Source organism: Oncorhynchus tshawytscha, linkage group LG24 (genome assembly GCF_018296145.1).
Source record: "Oncorhynchus tshawytscha isolate Ot180627B linkage group LG24, Otsh_v2.0, whole genome shotgun sequence".
NCBI classification, from domain to species: domain Eukaryota; kingdom Metazoa; phylum Chordata; class Actinopteri; order Salmoniformes; family Salmonidae; genus Oncorhynchus; species Oncorhynchus tshawytscha.
The window spans coordinates 25,391,245-25,404,275 of NC_056452.1; the positions used below are offsets into that span (position 1 = coordinate 25,391,245).

Below are 13,031 nucleotides of genomic sequence, written 5' to 3' on the forward strand. Positions count from 1 at the left end.
AACCTTTTCATACGGTAGTGATGTTTACCTTTGGGTCTGTGTGTGTATATCTGTGTCTGTATGGAGAGGATTCTAATAGTTAGAAAGTTCTTACTTGATCGGTCTCATGTCTGTCTGGGGCTCCACCACCTTGTCCACAAATTTGCCGAAACCGATGGTGTAATCATCAGACAGCTTCCCCACCAAGTCAGCTACACGGGGAACAGAACACGTCACCAAGCCACACTATCCCAGTACTACACTGAAGTCAATGTTTTTACAACTCCACTCATCGTTCCCCATCTCCAACTTACCCAGCTCAGCACCCATCCTTTTGAGGTTGTCCAAATCATCCTTCATGGAGTTGGAGAAGTCCATGAGAATGTAGAGGTCCAGAGGTCCTTTCGCTGGTTCAAACACCTCCATCTCGATCTCCCTCTCCTCCCCCGGCAGCAGAGTCATGGACATATCCTGGGGGGCCACCTGAGAGCGCTTCATCAACATGTCAATCTTCTGGTTCTAGAGAGGGATGGATGGAGAGAGATGGAGGGATGGAGAGAGAGAGAGATAAAAGGATGGAGGGATGGAGAGAGAGAGAGATAAAAGGATGGAGGGATGGAGAGATGGAGGGAGAGAGATGGAGGGATGGAGGGAGAGAGATGGAGGGATGGAGAGAGAGAGATAAAAGGATGGCGGGATGGAGAGATGGAGGGAGAGAGATGGAGGGATGGAGGGAGAGAGATGGAGGGATGGATGGAGAGAGATGGAGGGATGAGAGAGAGAGATAAAAGGATGGAGGGATGGAGAGATGGAGGGAGAGAGATGGAGGGATGGAGGGAGAGAGATGGAGGGATGGATGGAGAGAGATGGAGGGATGGAGAGAGAGAGATAAAAGGATGGAGGGATGGAGAGATGGAGGGAGAGAGATGGAGGGATGTAGGGAGAGATGGAGGGATGGAGGGATGGAGGGATGGAGAGAGATGGAGGGATGGAGGGAGAGAGATGGAGGGATGGAGAGAGAGAGAGATAAAAGGATGGAGGGATGGAGAGATGGAGGGAGAGAGATGGAGGGATGGAGGGAGAGGGATGGAGGGAGAGAGAGATAATAGGATGGAGGGATGGAGGGAGAGAGGTGGAGGGATGGAGAGAGAGAGAGATAATAGGATGGAGGGATGGAGGGAGAGAGGTGGAGGGATGGAGAGGGAGAGAGATAAAAGGATGGAGGGATGAGGGAGAGAGATGGAGGGATGGAGGGAGAGAGAGATAGAGTGATGGAGGGAGCGAGATGGAGGGATGGAGGGAGAGAGTGATAGAGGGATGGAGGGAGCGAGAGATGGAGGGAGAGAGATTGAGGGATGGAGGGAGAGAGATGGAAGGATGGAGAGAGAGAGATAATAGGATGGAGGGAGAGAGATGGAGGGATGGAGAGAGAGAGAGATAATAGGATGGAGGGAGAGAGATGGAGGGATGCAGAGAGAGAGATAAAAGGATGGAGGGAGAGAGATGGAGGGGTGGAGAGAGAGAGATGGAAGGATGGAGGGAGAGAGATGGAAGGATGGAGAGAGAGAGATAAAAGGATGGAGAGAGAGAGAGATAAAAGGATGTAGGGAGAGAGATGGAAGGATGGAGGGAGAGAGATGGAAGGATGGAGGGGATGGAGGGAGAGGGATGGAGGGGATGGAGGGATGAGATGGAGGGATGGAGAGAGAAGATAATAGGATGGAGGGATGAGGGAGAGAGAGGGATGGAGGGATGGAGGGAGGGAGAGAGATGGAGGGATGGAGGGAGAGAGATGATGGGAGGGAGCGAGATGGAGGGATGGAGGGAGAGAGTGATAGAGGGATGGAGGGAGCGAGAGATGGAGGGAGAGAGATTGAGGGATGGAGGGAGAGAGATGGAAGGATGGAGAGAGAGAGATAATAGGATGGAGGGAGAGAGATGGAGGGATGGAGAGAGAGAGAGATAATAGGATGGAGGGAGAGAGATGGAGGGATGGAGAGAGAGATAAAAGGATGGAGGGAGAGAGATGGAGGGGTGGAGAGAGAGAGATGGAAGGATGGAGGGAGAGAGATGGAAGGATGGAGAGAGAGAGATAAAAGGATGGAGAGAGAGAGAGATAAAAGGATGTAGGGAGAGAGATGGAAGGATGGAGGGAGAGAGATGGAAGGATGGAGGGGATGGAGGGAGAGGGATGGAGGGATGGAGAGAGAGAGAGATAAAGGGATGGAGGGAGAGAGAGATGAGGGAGAGAGAGAGAGAGAGATAAGAGGATGGAGGGAGAGAGATGGAGGGATGGAGATGGAGGGATGGAGAGAGAGAGATGGAGGGAGAGAGATGGAAGGATGGAGTGAGAGAGATGGAAGGATAGAGGGAGAGAGATGGAAGGAAGAGTGAGTCATATATATATCATGGCAACATGGTAAACTGTAGGAGTGACCGGTGCTCCAACAAAAAGCTTGTGACTGTAACAACAGGAGGGCGCTTGTGATCGAATGTACTGCAGCCAAACGATGAGGATGATGATATTACAGTGGTAACCAGATGAGCAGACTAATGAATCCATGTCGTAAGGATTACTGTGATGATGACAGAACTTACTCTCTCCATTGATATACTGCCTTCGGCCGTTACTGCGCCATTACAGCCGTGGTCTATGATGTTCTCCAGAAGGTCACAGCGGGGTCCATCAAAGATCTGTATGTTAACACAAACACACGGGTCACGTTTGTGTTTACCGCTAAATGTGTGTGTGTGTGTGGGGGGACAACTTGAGGGCAACTTGAGTAATAGTTTCTTCTCACCTCGTCTGGGCAGTAGGCACAGCCCTTTCCGGACTGGATACATGCTGAACAGGTGTTAGCCCTTGCAGCCAGACAGTGGTTTACTACAGGACAGAGAATCATCAGAAACATGAAGCTATTCATTTTCTGTTCTCTTCCTTTTAGCATTATAGAATTCCAGTTTGGATTCTAAAGATGACTCAGCCGCATGAACAAGTTGGTGTCTATTGACATATTAAAATATCCCAAGTATACACACTGTAATAATACAATGTAAAAAAAAAATCACTTGATTCATTCAAATTATTCTCACCTTTTTCAGCGTAGCTACTGGCTGTGAGGACAGCAAGTACAACCCCCACCAAGAAATGTAACGTCCATCTCCCCATCTCCCCCCTGCAACACATACACAGGTCATGAGCTTTCAACCTTCACCACGGGATAGATACTCATGATCAGGTGAGGTCAGGTTACAGTTTCCCTGATCGATGGTCAGTCTTGTGTTTCCACTCCGTTGGAGAGGTCAGGTGATCCCCGATCTGTGCGCCTTAAGCAACTTCTACTGGGAGAGGTCAGAGTATCATCAAGTTGACTCAAAGAGTCTCATCAATCTCTTCATATTTCAGCCTCCAGTATTGCCTCCTGTGCTGCGTTATCAGCCTCCTGCATTGTAATCCCCCCGCACCTGGGTATTCCTGGGTATTCCTCTACAGAAATATTATGGTGTTAGCCAAACCACCTGGCTCGGTTCTCTCTGTGGCCTCCTTCCCACAGACCTTACGCTCCTACAGAACACAGAGACACGGGATGGGTACAGTACTGAAGAGTGACTGTGAGAGACAGTGAGCTCCAAAAGCATTGGGACAGTGACATTAGTTTTTTGGGGGCTCTGTATTCCAACACTTTGGATTTGAAATGATACAATGACTATGAGGTTAAAATTAGAGACTGTCAGCTTTCATTTGAGAGTATTTTCATTCACATTGGGTGAACTGTTTAGAAATAACAGAACTTTTTGTACACAGTCCCCCCTCCCCCATTTTAGGGAACCGAAAGTAATGGAACATATTCACTTACAGTGGGGACAGTGGGGCAAAAAAGTATTTAGTCAGCCACCAATTGTGCTTTTTGACCTCTGTCATTGCCAACAAAGGGTATATAACAAAGTATTGAGATAAACGTTTGTTATTGACCAAATACTTATTTTCCACCATAATTTGCAAATTAATTAATTAAAAATCCTACAATGTGATTTTCTGGATTTTTTTTCTCTCTCATTTTGTCTGTCATAGTTGAAGTGTACCTATGATGAAAATTACAGGCCTCTCTCATCTTTTTAAGTGGGAGAACTTGCACAATTGGTGGCTGACTAAATACTTTTTTGCCTCACTGTATATGTGTATTAAAGTAGTCCGAAGTTTAGTGTTTGGTCCCATATTCCCAGAACACAATGATTACATCAGAACTTGTGACTCTACAAAGTTGTTGGATTCAATTGCTGTTTGCTTTGGTTGTGTTTCAATATATGTTTTAATGGAAAATTGGGGTCACTTATTGTAAATAAGAATAGAACATGTCTTTAAAGACTTCTACATTCATGTGGATGTTCCCAGGATTACGGATAGTCCAGTGAATGAATTGTAAATAATAAGTTAGACGCACAAATATCATACCCCCAAGACATGCTAACCTCTCAATATTACAATAACAGGGAAGTTAGCATTTTTGGGAGGGGGGTTTATGATATTATGTGCGTCTAACTTTGTCACTCATTATTCACAATTCATTCAGGATTATCCGTAACCATGGTAGCATTAATGTAGTGTTTAGAAACATACTATATTCTGATTAAAGATAGAGTCACAAACCAAACTTGATGTAATCATTACGTGCTAGGAATATGGGACCAAATACTAAACTTTTGACTACTTTAATACACACAAGTGAATTTCTCCCAATACTTTTGGTCCCTTAAATGGGGGGGACTATGTACAAAAAGTTCTGTAATTTCTAAATGGGTCACCCAATATGATCGGAAAGACCCTCAAATGAAAGCTGACAGTCTGCACTTTAACCTCATAGTCATTGTATCTTTTCAAATCCAAAGTGCTGGAGTACAGAGACAGAACAACTACAAACGTGACACTGTCCCAACACTTTTGGGGGAATGTTCCTCCAGACATTAATGTAAATGTTGTGCGCAAAGAGCTGCAGTCCAATGCAGTAGTTTATATATATATATATATATAAAAATCAGATTCATATTTCTCATATCATCCTGTAATTGTTTATTTTATTCATACATCTCTACGTCCATACGTTATAATGAAGCTTTAGTGTAATAATGTAGTCTGTAGTGTTTAGCTTCAGTGTTCATAGATACTGTATATGGGATTGTGTAAATTCTGCATCTATACATATTGTCCGTATATTTGTTTATTTGTCTGTCTATATTCTGTTTTTGGCAGCACCATTTAACCAGGTTAAATGTCCATACGTGCAAATGTATTTGGCAAATAAAGGTGATTCTGAATCCACACTGATTTTTTTCCACAGAGAATCTTACATTTTAAGTTTAAATTTTACTAACCAGTGGAGGCTCCTCAGAGGAGGAAGGGGAGGACCACCCTCAGTGAAATTCATAAAAAATATATATATTGAAACATTTAAAAAGTTATCGTTTTTAGAGAAAACTATACTAAATATATTCATGTCACACAATAATTGATTAAAATACACTGTTTTGCAATGTATCTCTACAGTAGCCTCAGCAGCACTCTGTAAGGTAGCACCATGGTATAGCTGGAAGACAGATAGCTTCTGTTCTCCTCTGTGTACATTGACTTCAATACAAAACCTAAGAGGCTCATGGTTCTCACCCCCTTCCATAGACTTACACAGTAATTATGACAACTTCTGGAGGACGTCCTCAACCCTCAACCTATCAGAGCTCTTGAAGCATGAACTGACATGTTGTCCACCAAATCAAAGGATCAGAGAATGAATCTAGTACTGAAAGCATAACCTACAACTAGCTAGCACTGCAGTGCATTAATGTGGCGAGTAGTTGACTCAGAGAGAGAAAACCAATAGTTGAACAGTTTTGAAAATTAAAGAAAGCAAGAAAGATATATCTATATTTTTTCACTTTTATTTACTTAGCATCGAATGCAGCTAGCTAGTTTAGCCTACTCAAACAAAGAGGGATGCTATGTTAGCTAGTTGGCTATGGCTATCCAACACTGGAACTCTTCCAAGTCAAGGTAAGCTTCTGGTCTGATTCATTTATTGCCACCAGGTCCTGCCGGTGTAACTGCTAAACTGCTTGCTGCTGACTGTATACTGTACTGCATGGTTTACTAACATGTTAGTTCTAGTAGCTATGCTGACTATGAAGTGGCAACGATGTAGGCTGTGTGTAGCGGTTAGCGGTCATAATATGAAGGTTTGGCTTGGAAAGTTGTTTTTGCCTTGTCACAGACAGCTGATGTGTTATGCACTGAAGTCCAGAAGGGAAGGGAAAAGGTGAAAGGAGGACAGTGCGTAGATAGATGCGAGAAGGAATTATATGTACAACAAGCTGTTTGTATGTGGCTGCTATGAAAGTTATCTGTGTTTATGTGTGATCAGGGGTGCATTCATTACACCAATTCTGTTGAAAAACATTTCTTAAAACGGAAGCAAACCAATAGAAACTCTTGTTGGCAACTGTTGGACTAAAGATTACACACTAGATCAGCTAGATGCAGCCAAGACTGTGCAAGGCGGTATTGAATGTGTCACTGTCTGTCACCTTGATTACTCAAAATGCTCTTGATCTGTGCACCTACGTTGTAAACTTTCATTCATAGACTAGGTTGTAGCAACCTCGTGGTGGGTGCAGGGAACATTAGAGTAACGTGTAGTAGCCTAAACCTATCACTGTTACATTGAACTGGGTGAATGGAATATGAATGACAGTCATCTAATACGCTGTAATAGAAATAAGGCCATGTTCATAAAATTTTTTTAAAAATCATCCTCCCTCATCTTAAAGGGCCCCAACCGCCACTGATGCTGACAGTTGGTGGCACAGGATATCCTAGTAATAGAGTCAGAGGAGGAAGACGGTTTTATGGAGAATTATTATTATTATTATTTTTTAAACGTATTTTGACCATTGGCTCACCCAGCAGGAATTTCACATCCCTGGAGCAGGGCAACAGAGCAGGGTAACAGAGCAGGGCAACAGAGCAGGGCAACAGAGCAGGGCAACAGAGCAGGGCAACAGAGCAGGGTAACAGAGCAGGGCAGCAGAGCAGGGTAACAGAGCAGGGCAACAGAGCAGGGCAACAGAGCAGGGTAACAGAGCAGGGCAACAGAGCAGGGCAATAGAGCAGGGCAACAGAGCAGGGTAACAGAGCAGGGCAACAGAGCAGGGCAGCAGAGCAGGGCAACAGAGCAGGGTAACAGAGCAGGGCAACAGAGCAGGGCAACAGAGCAGGGTAACAGAGCAGGGCAACAGAGCAGGGCAGCAGAGCAGGGTAACAGAGCAGGGCAACAGAGCAGAGCAACAGAGCAGGGTAACAGAGCAGGGCAACAGAGCAGGGCAACAGAGCAGGGCAACAGAGCAGGGCAACAGAGCAGGGCAGCAGAGCAGGGCAGAGCAGGGCAGCAGAGCAGGGCAACAGAGCAGGGCAACAGAGCAGGGTAACAGAGCAGGGCAACAGAGCAGGGCAACAGAGCAGGGCAGAGCAGGGCAGAGCAGGGTAACAGAGCAGGGTAACAGAGCAGGGCAACAGAGCAGGGCAACAGAGCAGGGTAACAGAGCAGGGTAACAGAGCAGGGCAACAGAGCAGGGCAACAGAGCAGGGTAACAGAGCAGGGCAACAGAGCAGGGCAACAGAGCAGGGCAACAGAGCAGGGCAACAGAGCAGGGCAACAGAGCAGGGCAGCAGAGCAGGGCAACAGAGCAGGGCAACAGAGCAGGGCAACAGAGCAGGGCAGCAGAGCAGGGCAGCAGAGCAGGAAAAACACTTACTGTAGTATAGTACAGGTGTGTTTACCTATCACAATAATCACTGACTAGGTTGAGCCAGTTAATTAAGAGAGAAAAACAGGACAAATGGTGTCTTCACTGTGAGAAGAAATATGAGACCCCTAAAGGTCGTATGTTAACTACTATAAAACACATCAAAGAGAAGCATGTACAGTCAGACTTCTCATGGAGAACGTTCAAATCCTGAGAGTTTGGAAAAACAATGTTCTGTTTGAACTCACCGTTGGTCTAAATGACTAAATATCTGGATCGCAGAAAATTGCGACTAACAGCTAATAGGATCCTAATAAACAACACTAGTGAAATACAGCCGTGTAAAAAATATAGATTCACGATGTAAAGACAAAAAAAAAGAGAGAGATGTTGCTATTTCAGTGGTCCCAGCTCAATAATCTGCCCGGCGACCAGGTGAACATTCCAACGGAGGGAGGGGACCTAGCCGTTATGACATCAATAGGGGTCCTCACATCAGTGACAGGCGGCACAGCCGGGGAGAGCTAGGTAAATCAACCCTCAACTATTCAGTCAGCCCCGTAGAAAAACAGCTACTTAATTACCACACCATCAATCCATCTAAGCACAGGCAGGTAAATAGGAACAGCTGCCTCAGAGTGGAGCGATGTCTGTGACCTTGTGTCTGTCTGTGGTTTCTGATTCTGCTGCAATCAGAATGAATGTCCCTCCTCGTGGTCTGGACTGTCCCAACGCACCTTGTCATTACCCTGTAAATCTAGTTGGCTGTGTCTATGTTACCAGAGCGGGAGGGGTAGGACTCTTAAATAGTAGTTGTTAACGTGAAAAGAGAAGAATGCTGTTATGCAACAACTCTTACAAACTATGGTTTGATAGCAATAAAAAAACATGAAAGGATTTTGTATCAGTATAGGCCTTGAACTTCTATATGACTCTCTCTAAGAGCAGATGCATCCTCTGTTGTAAATCCAGTTCATCTGTAGAATTGAATTGGCATAACTGTTTTAATCTGTGTCACATTTTGGTCTTCATCCTTAGCATGTTATTATTAAGAGGAGCTAGACAACTTACTTATTGACCCTTGACCTGAGTAGCTGACACGAATTCAAAACACTCAGATCTTCGACATTGTCAAGAGATATCCTTTAACTATCTTATAAATGCACAGCTGTGTGCATGCTCGCTGCCCCGTGCCTCTTGCTGACCTCTACCTGAATAGGACTCACCTGAATAGAAAATGAATAGAATAAAACTACTTTTGTAAATTTTCAAGTAGATAACTATCGTCTTAACCTTGCAGGCTGGAACAGAAGTGGTAGATCAGTGAAAACAATGAGAGAAATTAGTGAGTTTATAGCCTTGTTTAAAGAGATTACTGATCAAACGAACCTCTTACAGCTGCCTCGCTCAATCCAAGCCCCCCAAAAAAGAAGAACAAAAATAGAAAAGGGAATCGCTTAATCCTTTTGTTTTATTCTCCACTCGTCTGTAAGGTCAGGATCCACCGGTGTCTGGGAGGAAAAAACCCTCTTCCAGCCTTGAAGTCCGACTTCCACGTCTAAGAGAGTAATGACAGGGGAGAGAGACTCAACTTTCCCCCTCTTTTTCTTCCCTTCTTTCTTCTCCACTCGTCTTCTATCCCCCTTGAACCTGGAGGCGAGGTGCGTGCACGCCTGACTGTCAGTCTTAATGACAGAGCGAAAGAGAGACGGGAAAGAGAACCAGCGAGTTTGTGTGTTTGCTGAGATTTGATCCCTCCTCTAATTTGCACCCACTCTCTCTCTCTCCAGTTTAAGTAAGTAGCTAACAGTAAGGGTAACTCCCTCACCCTCTCTCGTCCCCTGGTGTTTAATGCTCAAAGCTCCACACCTCTGAGTGTGTTAGGCCCCCTCCCGGCTACATTCCTCCCAGGCTGGGCTTACCTGTGTGGGCTTGAGCCTGGGAGTGTCAGCGAACAGAACACTGCCTGGAGGTTACGTCAAACAGTCACACAAAGACCTGGAGTTCTGTACTACAGTTTCACAACTCCAGTCCTCCAGTACCTCAACAGTGGTTCCCAGCTCCAGTCCTCCAGTACCCCAACAGTGGTTCCCAGCTCCAGTCCTCCAGTACCCCAACAGTGGTTCCCAGCTCCAGTCCTCCAGTACCCCAACAGTGGTTCCCAGCTCCAGTCCTCCAGTACCCCAACAGTGGTTCCCAGCTCCAGTCCTCCAGTACCCCAACAGTGGTTCCCAGCTCCAGTCCTCCAGTACCCCAACAGTGGTTCCCAGCTCCAGTCCTCCAGTACCCCAACAGTGGTTCCCAGCTCCAGTCCTCCAGTACCCCAACAGTGGTTCCCAGCTCCAGTCCTCCAGTACCCCAACAGTGGTTCCCAGCTCCAGTCCTCCAGTACCCCAACAGTGGTTCCCAGCTCCAGTCCTCCAGTACCCCAACAGTGGTTCCCAGCTCCAGCCCAGCTCCAGTACCCCAGTACCCCAACAGTGGTTCCCAGCTCCAGTCCTCCAGTACCCCAACAGTGGTTCCCAGCTCTAGTCCTCCAGTATCCCAACAGTGGTTCCCAGCTCCAGTCCTCCAGTATCCCAACAGTGGTTCCCAGCTCCAGTCCTCCAGTACCCCAACAGTGGTTCCCAGCTCCAGTCCTCCAGTACCCCAACAGTGGTTCCCAGCTCCAGTCCTCCAGTACCCCAACAGTGGTTCCCAGCTCCAGTCCTCCAGTACCCCAACAGTGATTCCCAGCTCCAGTCCTCCAGTCCCCACATCAGCACATATTTTTGTTACAGCCCCAAACAAGAGCACCTGATTCAACTTGTCAGGTAATCATCAAGCCCTCAATGAGTTGAATCAGGTATGTTTGTCCAGGGCTACAACACAAGTGTTTTCTGTTGAGGGGACTGGAGGACTGGAGTTATAAACACTGTTGGGGGTACTAGAGGACTGGAGTTATAAACACTGTTGGGGGTACTAGAGGACTGGAGTTATAAACACTGTTGGGGGTACTAGAGGACTGGAGTTATAAACACTGTTGGGGGTACTAGAGGACTGGAGTTATAAACACTGTTGGGGGTACTAGAGGACTGGAGTTATAAACACTGTTGGGGGTACTAGAGGACTGGAGTTATAAACACTGTTGGGGGTACTAGAGGACTGGAGTTATAAACACTGTTGGGGTACTAGAGGACTGGAGTTATAAACACTGTTGGGGGTACTAGAGGACTGGAGTTATAACACTGTTGGGGGTACTAGAGGACTGGAGTTATAACACTGTTGGGGGTACTAGAGGACTGGAGTTATAAACACTGTTGGGGGTACTAGAGGACTGGAGTTATAAACACTGTTGGGGGTACTAGAGGACTGGAGTTATAACACTGTTAGGGGTACTAGAGGACTGGAGTTATAACACTGTTGGGGTACTAGAGGACTGGAGTTATAAACACTGTTGGGGGTACTAGAGGACTGGAGTTATAACACTGTTGGGGGTACTAGAGGACTGGAGTTATAAACACTGTTGGGGGTACTAGAGGACTGGAGTTATAACACTGTTGGGGTACTAGAGGACTGGAGTTATAACACTGTTGGGGGTACTAGAGGACTGGAGTTATAAACACTGTTGGGGGTACTAGAGGACTGGAGTTATAACACTGTTGGGGGTACTAGAGGACTGGAATTATAACACTGTTGGGGGTACTAGAGGACTGGAGTTATAACACTGTTGGGGGTACTAGAGGACTGGAGTTATAACACTGTTGTATTGGACTGGAGTTATAACCTGTGTGTGTGTGTGTGTGTGTGTGTGTGTGTGTGTGTGTGTGTGTGTGTGTATGTGTATACAGGGACTTTCTATCGCAAATACACACCAATTAGTGACATGATATCCCACTGTGCAAGAACCATTCTTGAATTTGACAAACCCCAATCCCGTCTCTGGGGTTAAACCTCTCTCTGGGGTTAAACCCTCTCTCTGGGGTTAAACCTCTCTCTGGGGTTAAACCTCTCTCTGGGGTTAAACCTCTCTCTGGAGTCAAACCTCTCTCTGGAGTCAAACCTCTCTCTGGAGTCAAACCTCTCTCTGGGGTTAAACCTCTCTCTGGGGTTAAACCTCTCTCTGGGGTTAAACCTCTCTCTGGGGTTAAACCTCTCTCTGGGGTTAAACCTCTCTCTGGGGTTAGCCCCAACCCCTCTCTCTGGGGTTAACTCTCTCTCTGGGGTCAACCCTCTCTCTGGGCAACCCTCTCTCTGGGGTCAACCCTCTCTCTGGGGTCAACCCTCTCTCTGGGGTCAACCCTCTCTCTGGGGTCAACCCTCTCTCTGGGGTCAACCCTCTCTCTGGGCTTAACCCTCTCTCTGGGCTTAACCCTCTCTCTGGGGTTAACCCTCTCTCTGGGGTTAAACCTCTCTCTGGAGTCAAACCTCTCTCTGGAGTCAAACCTCTCTCTGGAGTCAAACCTCTCTCTGGGGTTAAACCTCTCTCTGGGGTCAAACCTCTCTCTGGGGTTAAACCTCTCTCTGGGGTTAAACCTCTCTCTGGAGTCAAACCTCTCTCTGGAGTCAAACCTCTCTCTGGGGTTAAACCTCTCTCTGGGGTCAACCCTCTCTCTGGGGTTAACCCTCTCTCTGGGGTTAACCCTCTCTCTGGGGTTAAACCTCTCTCTGGGGTTAAACCTCTCTCTGGGGTTAACCCTCTCTCTGGGGTTAACACATTCTGACCAGGTTGTGCGTTTTACACCTGACAAGGGTTTGTGTGTATTAAAGAAGAGTTGCATGCACTTTACCACACGGTGGAATACAGTATATGTACATATGACACTGTGGAATACAGTATATGTAAATATGACACTGTGGAATACAGTATATGTAAATATGACACTGTGGAATACAGTATATGTAAATATGACACTGTGGAATACAGTATATGTACATATGACACTGTGGAATACAGTATATGTAAATATGACACTGTGGAATACAGTATATGTAAATATGACACTGTGGAATACAGTATATGTAAATATGACACTATGGAATACAGTATATGTAAATATGACCACAATGTATTGTATTACCAACAGCTCTATTGAAAAGAGCTACATACATGAACTCTTCATCTGTTACTGTTCACCTTGGAGGGGATATGACCTCTGCCCCGACCAGACCAGCTGTTAAAGGTTACACAACTCCTGGGGTTAGATCTGCTCTTACTGGAGAAACCCACTGTCCAGTGTCCACACACAGCCCAGGAGACCCAGGTCAAGACTAAGGCAGTA

General features: G+C 46.2%; 1 protein-coding gene across 6 annotated transcripts in view; it reads right to left on the reverse strand.

The window, feature by feature from the left end:
* LOC112237626 (integrin beta-4-like) overlaps positions 1-9,537 on the reverse strand; it is a 32,729-nt gene extending 23,192 nt beyond the window's left edge. For 2 of the 6 annotated variants that reach the window (XR_006079835.1, XM_042305574.1), the window contains exons 1-6: positions 9,160-9,533; positions 3,073-3,155; positions 2,781-2,863; positions 2,578-2,673; positions 294-498; positions 95-191 (exon numbers count right to left, since the gene is read on the reverse strand). Coding sequence is in view for 5 of the 6 variants with exons in the window: in XM_042305574.1 (XP_042161508.1) it covers positions 95-191; positions 294-498; positions 2,578-2,673; positions 2,781-2,863; positions 3,073-3,148 (557 nt within the window). In the remaining variant the exon portion in view is untranslated. Of the gene's footprint in view, positions 1-94; positions 192-293; positions 499-2,577; positions 2,674-2,780; positions 2,864-3,072; positions 3,156-9,159 lie in introns of all 6 variants that reach the window. The other 4 variants (XM_042305576.1, XM_042305575.1, XM_042305577.1 and 1 more) reach the window with 3 other exon arrangements.
* Between the last annotated feature and the right edge of the window lie 3,494 nt (positions 9,538-13,031).